At 37.5% G+C, this 24,114-nt stretch overlaps 1 protein-coding gene across 5 annotated transcripts in view; it reads right to left on the bottom strand.

Annotated features, from left to right (window-relative positions):
- The window catches only part of LOC114650214 (myosin-3-like), a 45,224-nt gene that overhangs the window by 3,644 nt on the left and 17,466 nt on the right, over nucleotides 1-24,114 (bottom strand). For 2 of the 5 annotated variants that reach the window (XM_028799710.2, XM_028799713.2), the window contains 7 exons: nucleotides 23,926-24,036; nucleotides 22,492-22,597; nucleotides 13,557-13,732; nucleotides 6,629-6,872; nucleotides 6,336-6,429; nucleotides 5,198-5,262; nucleotides 913-1,032 (listed from right to left, as the gene is read on the bottom strand). In XM_028799710.2, coding sequence (XP_028655543.1) covers nucleotides 913-1,032; nucleotides 5,198-5,262; nucleotides 6,336-6,429; nucleotides 6,629-6,872; nucleotides 13,557-13,732; nucleotides 22,492-22,597; nucleotides 23,926-24,036 — 916 coding nt within the window. The remainder of the gene's footprint in view (nucleotides 1-912; nucleotides 1,033-5,197; nucleotides 5,263-6,335; nucleotides 6,430-6,628; nucleotides 6,873-13,556; nucleotides 13,733-22,491; nucleotides 22,598-23,925; nucleotides 24,037-24,114) is intronic. The other 3 variants (XM_051926256.1, XM_028799711.2, XM_028799712.2) reach the window with 3 other exon arrangements.

Here is a 24,114-nt window from a genome sequence, read left to right as displayed (position 1 = left end):
ACTGGTCTTCATTTTATAACAGTACAGAAGATAATGGAGCAACCAGAACTGACCAATCACGGGACCTTTGTCAGCTGTTACAGTAGCTTAATGCTCCTATATTGTATATCTTACATTTATTGTTAACAAAAAGTACTGTAATTGTTTTAAAATACTGACTAACCTGGGAAGGGTTGTGCCTTTGTTTTTCTTTTGCCAAATAAAATTTAAATCATTGTTGGTAATATACAGTATTTATCCTGAAGGTATTTTTCATACAGCCTGGAAAGCCAGTGTTAATATTTTCCTTGATCATTTTACCCTGACCTCCTATTGGCATTCTGTTAGCTCTTCTCAAGTTTGATAGCAGAGCTCTGCTGTCTTCACCACTTCTTTCAAAGCCTGAGAGGGACATCAGGTGTCCTGCAGGACTGACATTCAGAACTCTACTCATGCTCACAGAGTCTGGCTTTTTTAATGAATCTGCAACAATAATTTGGTTGCTAATACAGCAACTTTGTTACTTTGCAGTTGTTTACTATTTTAAAGCATAGGTGTGTAGATTTTTCATTGATTTAATGCATGAATACAATAATGCAAGTCACATTACTTGCTTTCAATAATACAATGAATGACTGCACTGCAAGATTTTTCTTGTTTAAACTTGTTTTTTTAAATCATTTCTCTTCATTTAGCTTTAATGAATATGTAAGCACAAGGTCCCAGAATATGTGGCTAGAACACTAAAAACCAATGTATATAAAGTACATAATGTAAGTTTTTACATATTTTACTTTTACTGTAACTTTGTAGAGGACTTTGGAGAAACACAATGAAAATGTCTGTTAAAGCAACAACAGGGATTGTACAAGGCAGTTATTGTCACATTATTTGTTAACTAAAAAATAAATGAAAATTGTCTGATAAGTGCACCTTTTGACTCCAGCTGTCTGGAAGGGAAATTATTTTTAAATCCCATGAGCAGGAAGTCTGTACACTCACTGTCCATTGACACTGGAGAGCTGTTGTGTAATGTTCGGTCCTTTTCCCGTTCTAAAAAGTAAGCAGATTATTATTCTGACATCAGCTCAATGTTGATTTCTTTTCTTCTATTAATATAAATCAGTAGCCTGGAAAAAAGGTTAGTGGGCTAGGAAATGGGCAAATAAAAACTTAAACTCAAAAAACAGACTGGAGTTGTTTACCAGAGGGACAGAAATAACCAAGAGAACAAACCCAAACACTAGCCAAAATTCAAAAAGAAATATGCACAAATTCAAAGCCAAAAGTTGAATAATGCTACTAACACTGGTAAAGTTTTTCATTAGTATCCAGAAATTTGGACAACTAGGAAATCTGCAATGCTGACCTTTAGATTACATTGGATAAACTTTATTAATTACATCAGTGGTGATGTCACACGATATGACTTCTATATGTCGGCAAATATCAAAAACCGCTAAATATGTTAACACATTTTAACATGTTGAAAACATTGTTCTAGTGAAAATGTAGTTAGAAAGTTGAACTGTACACATTAAAAAAAACATAAATGGCACACAGACCATGTATAAAAATAAACTAAAGCCATATACTAAATGTTTTTCTTAATGATCCCAAATCATGACAGTCAATAATAAAAACATAAATTATTTGCAATTCAATTAGGTCAGCAATAATATCTTACAGTTCATAATTTGGCAATTTAAGACATGCATTCAAACTACGCTGCAGGCACAATGATGTGGTCCAAGAAAGACAACAGATGATGGGTAAGAGAGAAAGAATTTGGATGTGAGCGTCAGTAGGCTTTGCGCCCTAGGAACCAACTTACCCAAACTATTTTATAACATTTCAGTAATTATTTACCGCTCTGAAGCTGATCTTTCTGATCATAAAATAGGTCTTTATGACAGCAATTGACGAGAAGAATTCATAATTAATTGCAGAATTACAGTATTTCTCAAGATATTATCAAAAATTCATTTGAGGGATCCTCTAGAGTGCCTCCTTCTCGTGCACAATTTGGCTCAAAAACTAATCAGCACATCGTCATCTCGTAACAGGCTTAAGTTTCGAGTTTGGTATTTTTTTTTTTTTTTGTTTTAGCTCTAGACTGTCCTCAAAATACTGTGACACACAGACAGACACACACCCATCATCGAGATATCAATGTTTTTTGGTATCAGGGGACCCTAAAATGTCGAGATCCATCAAAAACCACATATCGAAATTTCTGACAAATCTAAAGCTTTTGCTCCTCCCCCATAGATGACAGGTTATGGTGGGGGTGGGTGCAAAACAAAAAATGTGTGTGTGTGTGTGTGTATATATATATATATATATATATATAATATATACACAGTAATCCCTCCTCCATCGCGGGGGTTGCGTTCCAGAGCCACCCGCGAAATAAGAAAATCCGCGAAGTAGAAACCATATGTTTATATGGTTATTTTTATATTGTCATGCTTGGGTCACAGATTTGCGCAGAAACACAGGAGGTTGTAGAGAGACAGGAACGTTATTCAAACACTGCAAACAAACATTTGTCTCTTTTTCAAAAGTTTAAACTGTGCTCCATGACAATACAGAGATGACAGTTCTGTCTCACAATTAAAAGAATGCAAACATATCTTCCTCTTCAAAGGAGTGTGTGTCAGGAGCACAGAATGTCACATAGATAGAGAAAACAATCTCTAGCAAACAAATCAATAGGGCTGTTTGGCTTTTAAGTATGCAAAGCACCGCGGCACAAAGCTGTTGAAGGTGGCAGCTCACACCCCCTCTGTCAGGAGCAGAGAAAGAGAGAGAGAGAGAGAGAGAGAGAGAGACAGAGAAAAACAAAGTCAAAAATCAATACGTGCCCTTTGAGCTTTTAAGTATGCGAAACACCGTGCAGCATGTCGCTTCAGGAAGCAGCTGCACAAAAGATAGCAACGTGAAGATAATCTTTCAGCATTTTTAGACGAGCGTCCGTATGGTCTAGGTGTGCGAACAGCCCCCCTGCTCAATCCCCATACGTCAGGATCAGAGAAAGTCAGCGCAAGAGAGACAGAGAAAAGTAAGTTGGGTAGCTTCTCAGCCATCTGCCAATAGCGTCCCTTGTATGAAATCAACTGGGCAAACCAACTGAGGAAGCATGTACCAGAAATTAAAAGACCCATTGTCCGCAGAAATCCGCAAACCAGCAAAAAATCTGCGATATATATTTAAATATGCTTACATATAAAATCCGCGATGGAGTGAAGCTGCGAAAGGCGAGGCGCGATATAGCAAGGGATCACTGTATATATATATATATATATATATATATATATATATATAATAATAAATCACCACAATAATGGGTTTAAGAAAGGCAATAGAGGGAGGGGGAAACTTTTTACATAAATATATGTATGTTGAACCAAAAATTGAAAATATAATAAGGATAGAGCAAAGAACAATTTATGGTTTACATTATTGAAAAGTAAATGTTTTTAAATAAAACTCTATTCTGCCAAAGTATAAAATCATAAATTTCACTGTCATCTACAAATGAGTTAACAAATCCCATTGGACGGGAGTCAACAGCTGTCAAATTACCATGCATAAAAGCAATGAAACACCTTTCATTTTAGTCCCTGAAAGCTACACAGCTTAGCAGACTGTCAGAAAGGATTACCAGAGCGGAATGTCTATTATTTGTTTTTGGACATTTTTCAGAAAAGTACTTATTTTTAGATACTAAAGTAAAAAAGTCACACACACACACACAAAGTTTACTTGCTGGCTCTTGCCATTAAACAGATGCCAGGATAGAAAATCATAAGATGCCAGTTTAGTCCTTTTGCTCACTTTTGTTGGACACTCCTCTCTTTTCCCAAGGAAGTGTGCAAACTTTTGGAATAGATTTAACTAGAATAAATATTGCAGTTATTTATAAATGTTTAATTAAGTAATGGTTTTATAAGCAGGTAAGAACTTCCACCCATTATACATTTTAGACCAAACATATAAGGTATTTGGAGAGAACATGATAAACTTCTTATCATCCCAATTACATGTATATATGTTAGCTAAAATTATTTAAATTTTATTTTTCAGTTTTCCCACTTCTACAATATAACAGTCTTCCATATCAGAAATTACCTCAGACTGTAGAAAGCCTTGTTTTGTAAATCAGTATTCCTACTTTTCTAGTTTCTTTGTCATAACTGGAATGCAATATCCATCCAACACATTCTCCCTTCAACCTCAAATCTTTCATATTTAAATAGTTACGGCTTTATCTGACTTCAGTGAGCTAAGACATGGAAACACTTTTCTTTTCAGTTCAAAGGTTAACACTTATAAATATGTATACTGAATACAGCTGTCTTTTTTTATTCCTGTTTCTTAGTGACATAGATACAGTATTTGTCATGCTCTTCAGTTATATTTTTGATTTTCCTATCTAGAGAGTCATTTTTTTCTTGCATTGAACTATTGAAAACTTTCATATGCTGAACCCTGCTACCCGTAATGTCTCAAAATAATTCTGTGAGTAAGAATGAAAGTAACTGATAAGAGTGTAAAAGATGCCCTACTGGAGAAATCAACTGGGATCTAAGTACAGTGACTTGGAAACACCACCATGCCTCCTTGTTAAATAAGCATAACCTAATATTGTCCAGCGCCCATAATTCAGTTCAGGGCCAGAGTCTGTTCTGCCAGCACTGGGTACAGCATAGGAAGCAGCTGTTGCCAGAGTGCCAGTCCATCTGAGGCCTCCCTCACATACACACATGCAGACACTCTTATATTCACACAGAACAAATTAGGCATCACACATTAACTTAACCTGCCTGTCTTTGCAAGAAAAATGGAGCACCCAGAGTAAAGCCCACAATGAAGCAGGGAGTATGTGCACACTCCACACAGACAATATTGGTGCTGGAGCCAAACCCATTTTTTTTTTTTTTTTGTTTTTTTTTTGTTCTTTATTTTGTCTTATATGATTTCTCGTATTAGAAATTTGTTAGTTTTCGCATACCCCTTGGGGTCAGAGCGCAGGGTCAGCCATTGTACAGCGCCCCTGGAGCAATTACAGGTTAAGGGTCTTGCTCAAGGGCCCAGCAGAGTAGGATCTCTTTTGGCAGTGACGGGGATTCGAACCGGCAACCTCCAGGATACCAGCGCAGATCCTTAGCCTCAGAGCCACCACTCCACCCCACATCATAAAGAATCACCTTACCTTCCCAAGAAGTCATCTTCATGCCACTGAGCTCATTCTGGGGTTCCTTTTTCATACTCCCATATCTGGTCCATTTTATTGGTAAAGAAAAAGAGCAGTACTGTTAGAACTGCATATTCACAAGCATCTGTATATTTAAGAATAAACAAATCACATCTTAGTTTAAATGTGCAAGCTGGATTTAGTAATATTCATAATTTGGCGCATCTACCTCTGTAAGTGTTTTTTTAATGGTAGAGATAACATTAGTTTGTGACACCATAGCACCCATGCCTAATTTCCATATCCATTTGTCTGTCCATTTTATTAGCCACTTGAGGTTGAGGCTGCACCAAGATTTGTACATTTCTGAGCACTGTTTACATCAAAGCAGAGTGTGTGCTGCCTTTGTAATGACAATTAAAAACATAACTCTTCCAATCAAACACTATTTTTCTGTAACCGTTTTTCTTGTCAGGGTATCACAGAATAATTGCAAAGCTTTTCATAGTTACTGAAGATTCCCTCAAAGAATGGCCTGGTTTGGAAGTCACTGAGGTTACTTCTTCGTGACATACTAACTACAATGACATACAGCTAATTGTTGAACTTATTTTGTGTGGAAATGCTCAATTCATCATCATAGTTTGTGTCCTTTGTTTATCTATGTGGTGTTCCACATTTTAGATGCTACCTGTGTATTATCTTTTTGAAAGTGCTATTTAAAAATTATTTTTAAGATATTTGATGAAACTAAAGCAGAAATTAACATAAACTAATGCTGAACAAATGGAAGTATAAAAATTCCATCCTCAAACAGTGAACACGCGTCATGGAAACTTTATCAACAGGCTCACATTTGAGTTTTTGCAGTGCTCTTCCACATTATCATTGTTTTCTAAGAATTATTAAAATATGCAGTTAAATGCCCAAGTTATTCATCAGTATACAGATAAATAAGGTCTCGTTTATTATTTCATCTTACCATAAATAATTTATTGAATTAAATTAAATCTTCCATAAGACTCAAGAATAGATAATGGAGTGTGGACAATGCATATATAGTAATTCAGAAATATATACTAATTATTGTAGGACAGAGCAAGTGCACAATTTATGACATTCTATTTGTATTTATTGCATTAGTGTTAAGTAGTACCTCAACTGGGCTAAGGTCAGAGGCCTTTCAAGTGGTGCCACTTTCTCTAGACCACCATTGTATTCTCTTCTTTTTTCTTGAAAGGATGCATCACCTGACAACAACAAAAATTAAAAATTAAGACTGTGTTTGTGGCAGACCCAGTAGTGAAACAAAAAAAAAAAACCTTTCCTCCAGTGCAGCACATTCTGTCATAAATAAACATCAAGAATGTGTGCCTGCTCACTCCAAACATTTACCATGTAGCTGTATGACAAGAGTATGTTAATATGACTTTTATGCTTCTGACCTACCTTTCATTTTCCCTTCAGTCTTCTCATCAAGAATTTTTTTCAGGAGCCTCTCATACTGCCTCTTCATATCCCACAGTTCTTCTTGTAGCCAGTGGTTCTCTTCATTTAGCCGGTGGTTAACTTCCCTGAGTTTTCGGGATTCAATTCGGAGCTGACAGATCTCTCCATGAGGATTTAAGGTATTGTCATGAACCACAGGAAGGAAGTCTTCATCCTCCCATTTTCTGACCTTCATATCCATTTGCTAAATTCAAAGAGATAAATGCAGAATATTGAGCTTTATACAATACCAATAATAACCAGACGACTTTCTGGTCTTTTTTAATACCAACAGTATATAGTACATTAAATTGGAGACCTCAGAGTTGTGCCTGCAATAGTTACTTTTGGCCCATGACTGTAGATTTCAATTCTGGGCATACTAAAAAGACTCTTAAGTACATTCATAAAGCTGATATGGCATGGTGACAGAGTGTTCAGTGCTCCTTCCTCACATTCCAAAAGTCCTGCGCTGCAATCATGTCCCAGCCACTGCCTGTACTGAGCTTGCATGTTCTCCCTGTACCAGTGGTGGCTTTTCCTCAGCTAAAGTGGATCTCTCCAGGCCTTTGTTATGGCTAAACCCTAGGCAATGGAGTCCCTGGTATGGAGAAGAAACTACGTCCAGGCCAACAGCTTTGAGCATGTAGAGAAGGCATAGATCTGGTGCTTTCAATGGCTTAAAAAGGAAGGAGTTGAGCTTTGCCATTGGTTTGTTGGACACATGTAAGTCCAACCTTTTGGCTGACAACTGGGTCAGAGTTTTGTCCATTGTGGCAGTCGGCTGGGGCGCCTGGAAGGACCAGGAGACGGACTATGCCTCCCCCGGACCACAAGAGGGCAGCCACCCTGGTTTGTATGGGGGCCACGGGAAGTGAGCATGGAAGCTGAACCCTATACGGGCCCATGGCCACCGCCAGGGGACGCCCGGACGATTGAGGAGCCCTGGACGTCAGCACTTCCGATACACCCGGAGGTGCTGGCAGAAGGAATACCAGGGACACCCGGAGTGCTTCCGGGTGCTCATGCGGCACTTCCGCCACACCAGGAAGTGCCACAGGAAGATCATCAAAGGGCACCTGGAGCACGTCCAAGTGGGCATAAAAGAGGCTGCCTTCCTCCAGTCATTGGCCGGAGTCGGGAGGAAGAGGACAAAGCTCGGGAGAGAGGAAGAAAGGTGGTGGAAGAAAGGAAGTCGCATTGAAAGGCCCGGACTTGAGGGTGATTGGTGCAGGGGCACTGTGTGCTGTGCGGGACTGATTTGTGTAAATAAACGTGTGTGTTGGACTTATTGGTGTCTGCCTGTCTGTGTCCGGGCTGTACTTCCACACCATCAAGGATGTCAGTCATTGAGTTATGGCTGTTTTTTCCCTGACCAAGTGTTAGGATGGTACATTGAGGAAACATCTCTGCAACTGCACGCGAGCCACAGTCTTTGCACGTCTATCCTACACAAAACAGCTTATTAAGCAGGGGTCAAAACCATCACACCTTCAGTCAGTCTCCCATGTGCAATATGCCTCTGACCACACCTCACACATGCAATTTGTTTCTGGTCATACCTCTGAGTTTAAGCTAAGTTTAGGGCATTTAAGACTCATTAACATAATTTTTTAAACAGGCTATTTGATAATCATTCAGGGATCATTCATCATCTCTTGCATGCCTAATGCAGGTAGCTACCATGTTTATGTTTTGTGATCCTTGCTGTGTTTTTTGACTATATTTTTATTTAATTGGTTATGTATTATATATATATAAATAATATACATATATATACTGTATATATATATATACATATACTATATACTGTGTGTGTACGAATGGAAGAGAATATATACTGTATGTGTGTGTATATATATATATATAAATATATATACTGTATATATAGTCTCTGTTCATAATCTGGATGCTACATTTGTGTTAATGATGCCAGCATTTAGTAACTTCAACTGCCTTTTAGCCCCCCCCTGTTACTTAGATGGAGTTTATTGGGTGCTGGAAATGACCTGAATCTGAGGATACAGTTGTCTGACTGCTTCTTCATGGGCATTGCCATAGTAATAGGGTGCACTGTAGAAGCAAAATACATCTGTTCATATACAATACCTTAAAAAAATATTCATCCCTTGGAAGTTTTCACATTTTATTGTAAGACAGAATTGAATTACAGTGGATTTAATTTGGCTTTGACATCGATCCACAGAAAAAAGTCTAATTTCAGATGAAAACAGATCTCTGCAGAGTAATCCATATAAATTACACAAATGAACTGATCTCATAAATATTCACAGTTTCAAGTCAGTATTTAATAAATGTTCTTTTGGCAGCCATGACAGCCTCCAGTCTTTGTGCACTGGTCTCAGCTTTGCAAATCTGGACACTGTCTTTTTTTTATTATTTTATGCAAAACTCCTCAAGCACTGTCAAGTTGCATGGGAATCATGAGTGATCAATTGGACTGAAATCTGGACTGTGACTCTGTCACTCTAGGACATTAACTGCTGTTTTTAAATCATTCCTCTGTGGATTTGGCTTTATGCTGGAAAACAAATGTCCTCCTAAGGCACAGGTTTGTTGAAGACTGCTTCAGGTTTTCCTCTATCATTTCCTGGTATGTTGTTGTATTTATTTTACCCTCTGTCCTCCCAAGCTTTCCAGGGCCTGCTGCAGAGGCATCCCCACAACACAGTACTTCCATCACCATATTATACGGTGAGGTTGGTGTAATATAAAATATTTTGCAGTGTTTTGCTTACACCAAACATGACATTTACCTGGATGGGAAAAAAGCTAAATTTTAGTCTCATCAGACTACAGAACATTCTTCCAGCTGACTGAAGAACTGACTTCCATGTGCCTTCTGGAAAACACTAACCAAGATGTGATGTGTGTGTTTTTTAACAGTGAATTTCTCTTTGCCACTCTCCCATAAAGCTATGACTGGTGAGTCACCCAGGCAAAAATTATTGTATGCACAATCTCTACAATCTTATCATGGTAGTTTGAAACTCTACAACTCCTTCATAGTACTCAAAGGCCTCTTGGTGGCCTCTCACTAGATAACACAGTTTTTGAGGACAGCCCTCTAACCTGCAAGGAAAAACCTGGGGGTTGATGGCAGAATTGGCACTCCAGCCACCATAAAAAACCTCACACTGGTTCAATTCCATCTGAACAAGTGTGGTGCTGAGGTGTCACCCGTTGCATCGCTGCACTCGGGTCCTAACCTGGTGTCCTGAGTTGGTTTGTCATGTGGTGGGTGTGGCAATATGCTGTATCAGCGTGTGCTCCTAACACCACCACCACCTACTCTAGGCAGATTTACAGCTGTGCCATACTCTTTCTAGTTCTTAACAATTGATTTACCTGGACTCCAAGGGATATTCAATGAGTTGGTTATTTTCTTGTCTCCATCCCCTGACTTGTGCTTTTTAATTACCTTTTCATGGAGTTGTATGGAGTGTGCTTTTTGTCTTTATTATGTAGGTTAGGCCACAATACTTACTCACTCCAAGCTGGACCTTTCACATAAAGTGAATTTATACTGCAGTCAACTGAAACCCCTTGACTCCAAACAGGTGATCTCCACTGAACTAATTATGTGGCTCCTAAAACCAATTGGCTGCTTCAGTGATGATTTAGGTGTGTGATATTAAAGGTGGTGAATACTTATAGGATCAATTATTTTCTGTTTTATGTATGCAGTTAATATACATCACTTTGCAGGGTTTTCACTTTGACATTAAAGAGTATTTTCTGTTAATCAGCATCACAGATACTAAACAAAATCCACTGTGATTGAATTCAGTATATTAATAAAATGTGAATACTTCCAAGTGAATACTTTTCTAGGCACTGCATTAATTTATACTTTTATTCGGCACCGTATATAGTACGTACTAATTTATGTTGTATATGTTCAGTTATTCCCATTTGCCTATATGAATCTCATTTCACATAGTAATGGTAAATGTATTGCAAACTCTAGTTTAATTTATAAATAAAGTATGACAGTAGAGGAATCGTCTTCTTCTGTGGTATTATATCAAGCAGCTTTCATTCTTTCACACAATAGCTTGCACTGCGAATGCACCTTAAGATATCATCTTTAACAAACAATCATTAATCAACACACATTACAACAGTGCCTACAACATTCCTATTTTTTTCCATACAAAAATTATATATATAAAAGATAATTTTTAGTAGCAAAATAAAAAGAAGATAATTCATGAATTTATTTGTAGTAAAACTGACTGCTGCAATCTGCATTTCACAGGCTGATGAAATCCTTGTGTTTGCAGCTTCCAGTTACAAAATGTTGCTTTAAGAATCATTACATGACTAGGAGATATGACCACATAACTCCTGACATCAAGACTGATTTCCAGGTAAGTTTAAAGTTTGTTACAAAGACCGTCTTCGTATATATTAAACTTTAAATCACTTGAGGATTATTTACCTAAAAGAATCATTGCCTATATACCAGAGAGTACATTATAACCTCAACATGCCAGTCTAATAAAAATTCCAATAAATAATAAAACAACAGTGGTATGTCAAGCTTTTAGCTACATGGCCCACATTTGTGGAAAGATGTGCCTACTTATATAGGCCCCATCGGCCTTAGCATTAAAATCCAAACAGAAAACCCAATACTTTAGTCTAGCATATCTTGATTAAAGCTGCCGATTAACTGTCCATATTGTATCATTTTTGTTTGTTCTATAACAAAAGCCTGGCAGTAATTATAAACTGTGCAATGGAACTTAGAGTCACTGCTACATTGCCAGGCTACTACCCCTGCTATATTTTCAGGTTACTACCCATGTCCCCTTCCCACATGAACTGATATAGAGGCAAAAAGGGCTTTGGGATGCAGTGTATATATATTTGTCACAATATATATAACAAAAAAACACAACTGGACATATCTCTCTATTATATAAAAAATCCTGGGATGAGACAAGACTTTTTCAGAGAGATAATTTTATTTCCTACGAGACAAGACTTTGTACCAAGAGATTTAACCATGCCCGGGGCAGGAAATAAAATACAAAGAGTAGATGACAAAGTAGAATGTCGTAAAGAAGTTCAAAAACATTGCCGTGATACACATGCAGAGCAGGTTAGAGATTATGAAAGTACAGTAATCTCTCGCTATATCGCGCTTTGCCTTTCGCGGCTTCACTCCATCGCGGATTTTATATGTAAGCATATTTAAATATATATCGCGGATTTTTCGCTGCTTCGCGGGATTCTGCGGACAATGGGTCTTTTAATGCGGACAATGGGTCTTTTAATTTCTGGTACATGCTTCCTCAGTTGGTTTGCCCAGTTGATTTCATACAAGGGACGCTATTGGCAGATGGCTGAGAAGCTACCCAACTTACTTTCTCTCTCTCTCTCTTGCGCTGACGTAGGGGGGTGTGAGCAGGGGGGCTGTTCGCACACCTAGACGATATGGACGCTCGTCTAAAAATGCTGAAAGATTATCTTCACGTTGCTATCTTTTGTGCAGCTGCTTCCTGAAACGACATGCTGAACGGTGCTTCGCATACTTAAAAGCACGAAGGGCACGTATTGATTTTTTTATCTGTCTCTCTCTATCTCTCTCTCTCTCTCTCTCTCTCTGCTCCTGACAGAGGGGGTGTGAGCTGCCGCCTTCAACAGCTTTGTGCCGTGGTGCTTTCCGTACTTAAAAGCCAAACAGCACTATTGATTTGTTTGCTCCTTTGAAGAGGAAGATATGTTTGCATTCTTTTAATTGTGAGACTGAACTGTCATCTCTGTCTTGTCATGGAGCACAGTTTAAACTTTTGAAAAAGAGACAAATGTTTGTTTGCAGTGTTTGAATAACGTTCCTGTCTCTCTACAACCTCCTGTGTTTCTGCGCAAATCTGTGACCCAAGCATGACAATATAAAAATAACCATATAAACATATGGTTTCTACTTCGCGGATTTTCTTATTTCGCGGGTGGCTCTGGAACGCAACCCCCGTGATGGAGGAGGGATTACTGTACTAAAATTCGAAAGTCTCAAAAAAATGATAGTAAAGATCGTATTAGCGCAAACAAACGGAAATGATTACTCGGTGAAATAACAAAACAGCAAAAAGAGATTGACTATATGGACATAGGTGATATGACAGAAGTATGTAGATATTGTTTGGATTTAAACTTTAAGTCCTAGACTTGTAGATTGTCTAATTTGTGTTGCCTTCGGGGAAAAGTAGTGTTTCTTCTCAATGAAGAGACATATCTGCGAGAATTAAAAGATTTGTTGTTTGGTGAAAGTGAAATCCACAGATGCGAGTGGCAGACATGAGACGTGGCCGGCACGTAGCGCAGGCTGGGGTGGTAGGGGGTTGGTGAGCAAAGCGAGCAGGGGAAGCGCCCTAGTCTACCATATTATAAATAAATTCCTCCTAGACATACAGTATAAATGTCATAGATGAGAAGATAAACATAGTAGAAATAAATATGCAGCTTTTGACAGAATAATAATGCAAATATATAAATAATAATAATAAAAATAATAATGCAAACCGATGTAGAATAGATAAGCAAGATGTGCTGAAATTACATAAAGATTCAATATTGTATTTTATTACATGAGAAAAGAAATCTGAGAAAGTTTAATTAAAATAATTTCATCTGACACATCTAAGTTAATATAAATACATGGTATGTGTAACATGAAGATGGCTGCAGGCTTTTCAATAAGAAATTCCAAACATTGAATAACATTGTTTTCCAATTAAAACAAACATTCTCACACGACCTTCCATATTGCTGTATGATTCACATTCTGTTCTGACCTTAGTGAAACCATACACAGTACCAAAATCAGGCCCAAAGTATCAGTGTTTGTGAGCTTTTTTACCTTTTCTTTGAAATGGATTGTCCTGTGCAGTGCTTCTTGAATTTTCATTTCATATTCCATTTTTTGTCTGGCTATCTCAGTCCTCAGCTGGGAAATCTCTTCATCAGCTTTGGCTAATTCATTAACAGCATTCTCATTAGCCTCCTGTAAATCATTAATGTGGCTCTTCAGATCTGCTGTAATACAAACAGTTATTAATTAAAGGTGTTAGTAAAAAATACAGGGAAAAATATTAACTATGGGATTTATGGAGTCCCTACATGTTGAATTTATTGCAGGCCATCTGGCCTAGTGTTGGATAAGATTTAACAGTCAAGTGAATATAATACAGATTACTGTATAATGTTCTTGATGCTGCAACACCTAACTATCCAAAGTACGTAATATGAAAATAGAGCAACACTACAGTTGTGGTCAGAAGTTTTGAAAATGACACAAGTATTGGTTTTCACAAAGTCTGCTGCTTCAGTGTTTTTAGATTTTTTGTCAGATGTTTCTATGGTATACTGAAGTATAATTACAAGCATTTCATAAGTTTCAAAGGCTTTTATTGACAGTTACATTAAGTTTACGCAAACAGTCAATATTTGCAGTGTTGGGTCTTCTTTTTCAGAACCTCTGCAATTCACCCTGGCATGCTGTCAATCAACGTCTGGGCCAAATCCTGACTGATGGCAGCCCATTCTTGCATAATCAATGCTTGGAGTTTGTCAGAATGTGGGTTTCCAGCATGATGGAGCACTGTGCCATAAGGCAAAAGTGATAACTAAGTGGCTCGGTGAACAAAACATCGAAATTTTGAATCCATGGCCAGGAAACTCCCCAGACCTTAATCCCACTGAGAACTTGTGGTCAATCCTCAAGAGGCGGGTGGACAAACAAAAACCCACAAATTCTTAGCGTGATTGTTTGTGTGAAGGCTTTGGTGCTAGGGTAACCTCCAGGCACCCTCAGTCCTATCCTTGAAAAAAGCTACTCTAGATATATTGTAACTAGAGAAATGTGTCACTGATACCTGTTCTAGTACAGTACTAACATGCAAAGAAGCTCCAGCCATGATGGATGAATTCTAAGTTGGTTAGTTTTTTTTTTTTGGCATTCCTGCTACCTGCAGAGTATTTTACTATTTCATGAGAAGAAGGTAAAACTTACACAAAATAACCTGTACCTATGTTAGTCTTTAGTAGGCAAAAATCAATATGCAGTTTATTTTTCAAAACTACTATTTTATAGTTTAATAATGCAAATGTGAAATGCAATTTTAATGTAAATATTTTTAGAAATCTACGATGGAACCTGGGCATTGTTTTAAAGAAATACACATTTTAAAAGGAGTAGAACCAAATACTAATAGCGGTGAACCCGATTTAATTTCACATCGCCAGGTCAAACTGACTTGAAACTAATGGTGAAATGATTTAAAATAATTTTACTGTACTCTGTATATGCAAAACAGATCCCCAATCCAAGCTAGTCAAATTCTGAAGGGTGTGTACGTGTACAAGTTCACTTCTATGGCCGTTTGATGTAAGTTAACCATAAAAAATAAATAATTAGAAAAGAATGTAAGAGAAAAGGAATCATGTAAGCCATTCTGTAAGCACCGAGTTAACAAATATTTACTGTACATTACACTAAAAACAACATAATGGCTGTATTATCTGCACATTATAACGAGTCAGTATTTCTCGGACACTATCATTCATTAGCCGACTTGCTCTCTATCCTGGTCCAAAGCAGCCAGTTTTACATTGAGACAACAGAGAATTGGATGCTTCTTTGAATATATTACATTTAAGAAATCTAAACTACAGTCAGTCACAGACACTCCACAACAAACAACTAACAATAGAGGATCTATCAATGCTATTTTTACTTGAATTGGAATCTGATCTCTATGAAAGCTATAGTGCCACCACAAGTTTATTTGGACTATGTTTTAAAATGACATGATATAATAAAGTGCTGTTAAAATGAATGTTTTAATGTAGTTTACTATCACAAGTAGGAATGTAACGATAATATGTGCCACAGAATTTCACAATTCAAAAATATGATGATATGCCTAAAGGCCAAGCATCTCTGGCAAATTTATCTTCAGCACCACTTCCACAGTCTAGTGCAAGGGCCAAAGAAATAGCAAGATGTATAGGTGTCTTTATTACGAAGAAACTGAGACCATTTTCAGTCGTTGAGAATGAGGGGTTTCAGACAAAGTACATCAATCCCTCGCACTCACATTGTAGTGGCACTATATTTCCGGCTCTGTACAACGAGGCTACGATGAGTGTGAAGGAATCCCTGAAAGATGTAGAGAGCATCACAGTAACTACAGACAGCAGGACCTCCAGAGCGAACCAAAGTTATATCACAATCACAGCACATGCTATTATCAGCAACTGGGAAATGGTGAGTTTTGTGTTTCAAACTCAGACTCTTTATGAAACCCACAGTGGATGCAACATAACTGAGGTGCTGCAACCGGCTGTTTTGGAGTTGGAACTTTAAAGGGCTAATTGCAACAGCACTGTTGTTACTGATAATGCATGTAACATGGATGGAGCAGTCAGAGAATTTGGGATTTGCCCTTATATCAAGAGCTTTGCATATACTCTGCATTTGGCTACCCAGGCTTTGGTGTACTGCATGTTAGTCGCCTGCTTGGTTGAGTGAGATGGTTTGCCACTTTTTTTCCACCAGAGCTCTACAGCTACAGCTGTATTCGCCGCCAAACAGAAATTACTGGGCCTTCCTTCACACCCACTGATATTCAACATTATAAAGTGATGGAATTCTACACTGGAAATGCTTGATAGTTATCTTGAGCATCAATCAGCAATAGAAGCAGTCCTCATAAGCACAGAAATAAGGTGAAATGCACTTGAAATTGACACACTGTATGGCACTAACATTACTGACATCAAAGGATATCATATATCTGGTTAAACCCATCAAGTCAGCCACCACACTGCTATACAATGAACATATCCCCACTGTATCTCTCATCGGGCCTCAGAAGCACATGATTAAACAAAGTATGGTCCCAAACGAGAAAGACTCAACCACTGTGTCAAGCATAAAGACTGCAATTCTGAAAGACATCATGGGTAGATACAGTGGACGCTTTGATTTACTGGTGGAGAGCACTGCAATGACTGCAAGAGATAGAGCTCTGCCATATCTGGAACCCAGCCAGCGTGATGCTGTGTTCATCAGGCTGAAGGAGAAAGCAAAGCAATGACAGCCCAACCAAGTATTTATTTACACTGAGATTGTGTGTTTGTGACTGTGCTTAGCAGTAAAAAGTATGTTTTGTATAGTGCTAGAAGTAGCATCTGAGATAGAAAGCATGCCTAGGGACAGTTCACATACTGATACGTAATGGAACTGACTCTAGTCACATATTAAATGTTGGACATATCATAATTTATAACCTTAGCAAATTGTTCCTCACTAGTTAAAGCTTACCTATAGATACTGTTTTAAAATTTGAATTGCAACTAGACATTTTTTATATTAAAATAAAACTTGTAACCTCTGCTAATTGTAAATCCAGAAAGCTGAGGGAACAGGAGATAGGAGAGCAGGACAACATGGTGCTGAGCTGGAACAGCCACCTCCCAAAAACTCAGCTCTGGAAGATCTGCTTGGAGATTATTTCACTGAACCAGTGGGACTGCCCATGAGTGGGACAGAGCAGGGGTGGACAATGTCAATCCTGGAGAGCCGCAGTGGCTGAAGGTTTTTGTTCCAACTCAGTTTCTTAATGAGAAAACAATTATTGCTGATGAAACACTTATTGCTTAAGTGACATTTTGATGCTTCATTTTAGTGGTCTCGCTTGTTAAGGTTCCCCACCCTTGATTGCTTATTTCAATCTTAACACTAGAATTACCAGAGCCTATGAAAAAACTTGTAGATCCGGCCCACCTTAAACCCATTTGAACCTCTCCGTCAGCGTCTTTTGTCCTGTAAATGTGCTGATAAAGACAAGCAGCAAGCAACCTACTATTCCATCCCCCCACAGCCGCAGAACGTTCACTAAGTTCTCCCAGCTCATGCCTTGATTGATTATCTGGGAGTGAAGTGCTGGAGTTTTAGAGTGGAAATAATAGATCATTACTTGGAACACATGCATTTCATGTGTGTTCCGTTTCTACAATAATCTGTGTAAACACATTGTTAAAACAGAAACGTTTTTCATATTTTAGTAGTAAATGACAAAATGTTGGTATAAACTTTATAATGTGTGAAATCTGAAGTCCAAAGATCAAATAAACACTTTCACAAAAGGTTCAAGGATAAAACAACAGCTTCCGTGGCGTAGCGGTAAGATTTGCAGACTTGTAATCAAGAGTTCCCGGTTCGATCCCCACTGCCTCCTATACTTGCCGTTTTCAGTAGTGAGCTGCTCTTATTGTTAATATTATACAGTACACACATACATTTGGTTTGCGTCCGTAACAGACAGTGAACATTTATAGTACTTGTGAAAGTTAGTGTTTTATTTTCTCTTTTATTCTCTCAGTCATGATCACGATACATACTACCGCCCCCCCACCCAGGGATCTGACGCTGATAGTATTTATTTGAAACTGGGAGTAACTGTAGATGTGAGTGGTGTTTTGAGGCAATAGAAATGGACATTCTCTGATCTGGATGGATAAAAGCTGACACACAAACGCTGGTGAATCTGCCTTCTTCGTATCTCACCATCACTTGATTTTTTTTTTATTCAGTTTTATTGAGTGTTCCTGCTCACGCTGAATTAGTATGCACCTTATGGTCTATGATGTCAAAAAAAAACAGAGACATAGGTATATATGATATTTGAATTATTCATTTTATGACCTGTATAGCACATTTCAGAAAACATTGTGGCACGGATGCAACATTATTCATATTCATTCGCATAACATCTTGCACTTGTAATCAGTGACCACGTGTTTTATTTGTTTTTTTTTTCGAACTTGCCAGTCCCCTCATGTTGCTGTATGGTGGTGTTTCTTTTGTACTCCAGAACATGCAGAGTAAAGAATAGTACAGAGCGGTAAGTTCAGTGCTATATGCAATCATCAAATTCAAATGTTAACAGTTCACACACATGCAAGGACTGTCCTTACTACATTTACGACATGTGTACCTGTTGCAATGCGCACACATCTCTCTATGCTGTGGTTTCTATTACACACCTGAAAGAAAGAGACAATATATATGGCATTTTGAAGAAATCATTATATGACCTGAATAGTACGAATCAGAAAATATCATCGCATTAATGCAATATTATTTGAAAACGAACAGCGTCAGTTCGGGTTTGAATTTATACTGGCGCTGTTACTTAGAGTCAGATCAGGAGGGGCGGGGTGGGGTGGTACAGCGTGATCGTGATTGACAGAATGTTTCTGCTTACAAATGCTTCTACGGAAACAGGATGTCTAATTGTCATCTGAAATGTGAGACTAATTTTCTACTGAAGCTGAAGTGATAAACATATACAGTAATTACGTCATGCCAATGTAAAGGTAACAGACACATGTCCTTAACATATAGAAGCATTAGTGCTGCTCCACTTCTGGGTTACTCCCCTCCAGTACTTGAGCCCACTTTTGCTCGTTTCCAATTCTACATCTGGGGTAATATTAGCACATTCCTTCACTCTGGAGGGGTAACAGCTTTGCACCTTAATGAGTGCATTTTGTTTAATCAGCAGATGCATTAAGATGTAGCCAACTTGGTAAGTGATCATTTTTATTTATTTATTTTTTTGTGATCAAATGTTTATTGAAATCACAGGCTTTGCACCTTAATAAATGTATTCTAGTTAAGCAGCCTGCGGTGGGTTGGCACCCTGCCCAGGATTGGTTCCCTGCCTTGTGCCCTGTGTTGGCTGGGATTGGCTCCAGCAGACCCCCGTGACCCTGTGTTCGGATTCAGCGGGTTGGAAAATGGATGGATGGATGGATAGTTAAGCAGCAGATGCATTAAAATGTAGCCAACTTAGTAAGTGATATTTTTTGTTTTTTTAAATTGTATTCGATTTTTCTCAAATGACATAAAGGTAGAAAACAGAATAAAGAATAAAACGTGTTCCAATTTTAACAAAATGTTAAAATAACCACAACCTTTCCTTTTGGTGCCCTCTTCCCCATCCATTCCAAATCCAGACCTGTATATCCATTAGCTGTAAAATAGTATTTTAAATAAAAAGACTTGACCTGCTGACATTAAGTCTGAGGATTTTGGCAGTGACCAGAAGGCATCAGACTCTTATTTTTATCACATCTCCCCCTTTTTCAACATAGCAACCAGATGCCCCAATCCATCCATCCATCCATCCATTATCCAACCCGCTACATCCTAACTACAGGGTCACGGAGTCTGCTGGAGCCAATCCCAGCCAATACAGAGCACAAGGCAGGAAACAATCCCCGGGCAGGGCACACACACACACACACACCAAGCACACACTAGGGACAATTTAGAATCGCCAATGCACCTAACTTGCATGTCTTTGCACTGTGTGAGGCAGCACCACTACCTGCTATCCTTATAATAATAAAGAAACTCATCTCAGTAGCTGTCTTTGTAAATCTTTCATGTTCACCCCGTGTTTATATGGATTTTCTCCTGATTCTCTGGTTTTCTTTAGTGTATATGTGTGCATCTTTGATTGATAGCACTTAACCATTCTGACAGAAGTGAGTATTATTAAGTGCTAAGTGTTAGATTTTCAGTGTGCCCTGAAGTGGGCTAGTTACATGAACAAATCATGTGTGCTTGATATACTTTAACCATTAAACCCACTTTTCACATATTCACAGTACTGAATTTCTTTATTTCCCATCCATCTTCCTACAAATATTGGTGGAAATCATATGATTCTGTGAGTAGATTTGCTTTCATTACATATTATAAATGAACTTTATTTTAGTCACTGGAATATTGAAAGTCATAATAAGGTGTACAGTCAGAATTATTAACAGTGTGAAATTACATTTCAAAAAAAGATCCAGTCAGATGGGTGAAATGTAAAAAGCCAGGGATTATGTTTTAAAACAGAAATGTCACATACCATAGCTTTTGCTAACTGAAAGAGAGGAAAAATAGGCTTGTCTTTTTAAATAAACTGTGTGCCAACACTGGGCATATGGCAGGAAACAGCCCTTAACATAGTGCCAGTCCATCGCAAGGCCTATACATTAACTTTCATACTTATAAATGGCCAGTTTGCAATCGCCAGCCAATCTAAACAGCACTTTTTTTTATGGATGAAGGAGGAGAATTGTAATACCCAGGGAGTACATGACAACCACATGGACAGTGCCACTTGCAATTACTTTTAAATATACAATTACAGTGGGGTAAGCACATGGTGCAGCATGTAGCAGTGTTTCCTTAAAGTACCTGGATCATTGTTTTGTTCCTGTCTTTCATACTTTACGCACAGATAGGCATGGTCCCTGATGTTTGTTTGGGTTTTCTACTCGAAATGCATTTTTTTCCTACAGCCCAAAAATACAGTGTTAATTATAATCTTCATCTGTTACCTAATCGCAAAATGGTTAAACTGTTTTTTCTTTTATATAATGCTGACTTATCTTCATTAATCATAATAACATTATTTTGTAGTTTTGTATTGTTTGTAACATTGTGTTGGGTGTATGCTGTATTATGTTAAGGGCAGTTTTTGTTGTTTACCTTATTCCGAGTTTGGGATATTCATACCTTATTTGATTTTAGTTATTGGTTTTTACCCATTTTATTTAGTCAGGATTATTTCTTTGATTTGTTTGGAGTGATTTTTTGACATGAACTGTGTAGGCACATTTAGAGATCTGAATGTTTATGTCATTTCTGAAATATGTAATCTGAGGGTGGCATTATACATCAATGTACAGTGCAAGTAAACATACGGAAATTTTATAAAAACTTTAATAAAAATGCAAAGAAATGTAATCTTTAAGAGTGATTCCTTTCCATTTTTCCATGAAAGCACTTCATGTGTAATGCCTTGGAGATGGTTGACTCAAGAACATCATCTTTCATTGAGTTCTGTGACTCACTCAGAGTTGTTACTGACTCTGCTGTCTCATGTTATCAGCTATAATAACTTTAGGTAGATGATGAGATCTAAGCATTGTAGTGACATTTTACATTGTTTCCATTTCTGTACAATGGACAATACTAAGCTGTAAAGGATAGGATGTTCAGTACCTCTGAAATGGATTCATACCTTCCCCAGACTTGTGTTTCTCTGTAATCAAGCCTCTAACATGAGTTAATCTTTATCATGGAAATTTCTTTTAAAAGTTTCTATTGCGCTGACTTCTCAGAGAAGGCAGGATATTAATCTTTGTAGATAAATTTAAAACCAAAGGTATCACAAATTCTCACATATATGTTCATAAACCAGCTGTGAGACATTTTTAGTAATTGAACAGATTAAGGCTGGCAGTTATAAATTGTAGGAATATTTTTTAATCTTCTGCTTGTATTTACTTTGCATGTTATGTAAAATATATGTAATTTTCCTACCGAATGTAACCTATTTCAGTTTCAAAACTAAAGATGGCAAAATGTGAAAGAAAACTGAGAGATGAATGGTTTGTCAAAGACCTACATACTGAGTCCACTGTAACAGCTGCCTTAAATAGAGTAATACTCATGAATAATAAACAGTCTTATAACTAAATACTGTGCCAGTCTCTGCCCTACTGCTAACAAAGATATTTTTGCATCATTGCCTCTGGAAAGACTTTCACTGGATGAAACCATGCACTTATCCAGCACTCGCATCTCTGTTGCTACATTTCAGAATTAGCATGAGGGCTTGGGTACACATATGCACAAGTCTGATAAGGGTTTTTTTTATTGGAAAAAATAAAAGGATTCATGAATAGGAAAGATAGAGAAAACTCTAATGATACGGTACCTATCTGACGTTGCAGCACAGATGGTGCACTGGGATTAAAGGCTAGGTGAGCATACTGCATCATCTCATCATTGCTGGGTTTTTCTTCAAGATATTTTATTTCCTGCTTTAAAAAGGAAAAAAGTGTTTAAGGAAATCAAGCCAAAAAACAATTTAAGACTATGTTATCTAATATCATATTTTACTTGTCTGAAGTCCCAGACATTTTGCCTTAAAGTCACAGTCTTAAAAAATAAAACATTCAGATTTTCTGACTTGACCATCAATAAAAGTTAATTAAAATCACTTTTCAGTGAAAGGGGAAATCTCATTATAGCCAGAGACAGGAAGAGAAACAAAGAATTTTGGTAGGTAGTGTGGCACACTGCTCAAAATTTTCTATTTGTAGAATTCAGTTAATTCAAAAGGCTTCTCCAAAAGTCATTACAAGAACTGATGCATACATTACAATCTCAGCATGCTGATCTACTTTAGATTCCATGGGCTGTTAAAAAAAAATGGTAGGGCACCCCACAGCAGCTTTTGTAAGACATGCCCCATCAGTCTCAGGATTTAAATTCAGGGTGAAGGCCCATTTCTTTAGTCTAGCATACTATGCTTAGAGCTTGTGCAGGCATCATGAACTGTTCTTAACCCTCTTTCTGTTTTTCTTCTTGGCATCCAGCCGTGACATTATTATCTGTAAATATATCTGTATGCCAGTGTAGCCTGATGTCACATCAGCTGACTTGAGTAAGTGCTTTTATACTATGTACAGTTGAAAAAATGTCTCTTAACAAAATAACACAACCCTGGTTGGAGTAGAAGTGTGAAAGTTGCATATGCCAGTCAAGAATGTAACTTTATCCTTAAGAGCATTACCACATTCATCTTTATCACTGTATCATTGGCCTGCTCTTTCTGTTTCTTCCTCTGTATAGAAGAAATCACTCATTTCTGCTGGATCTGCAGTTCATTGTTGGTGGTATTTCAGGTCTGTGCCACCACACCACTTAAACTAATCCAGAATGTAGCAGTCATCCCGGTCTTTAATCATATTCTGAGATATCAAAGCCCTTTGCAATGTCATACTACTAATGCTATAATGTATACTGTACCAGCCTATTACATAAATGTTGCTTTATTAAAATTTGTGCTTTTTTTTTTTTACAAGATCAGTTACATGGTGCTGATGTCAGTGATGTTCTTATTCACAAATCATTGAGCAGAAGTTATTAAATAAAATATAATACATTGATGAATACATTTATGAAAACATAGTCTGTTTGTTTAAATTTGTGCAAGTAATGATTGAAGTGTTAACACAATTAATTTCAAGCAAAAATGAGTCAGGTTCTAACAGTCCTATAAATCATACAGTGAAGTGCAGGTGTAAACTATGAATTGTATATATACCTGTACTTTCTGCAATAATAATGAGAAGAGCTAAAATACCTCCAGTAGTTTAGTTAGTTCTCTCTCTTTTCCCGATGACATATTTGGAAGCATCAGGAGAGTATTGTAATTATCGTGATCATTTGAGGGACCCACATCAGAATTTTTGTGCTGTAACATAAATAAACATTTCATTTAAAGCATTTTTACTGACTCTTAAATAAATATAAAATAATACCTTCATAAATA

Source organism: Erpetoichthys calabaricus, chromosome 4 (genome assembly GCF_900747795.2).
Source record: "Erpetoichthys calabaricus chromosome 4, fErpCal1.3, whole genome shotgun sequence".
NCBI classification, from domain to species: domain Eukaryota; kingdom Metazoa; phylum Chordata; class Cladistia; order Polypteriformes; family Polypteridae; genus Erpetoichthys; species Erpetoichthys calabaricus.
Note: the sequence above shows the minus strand (reverse complement) of the source record. Positions and strands in the feature narration are given on the sequence as shown.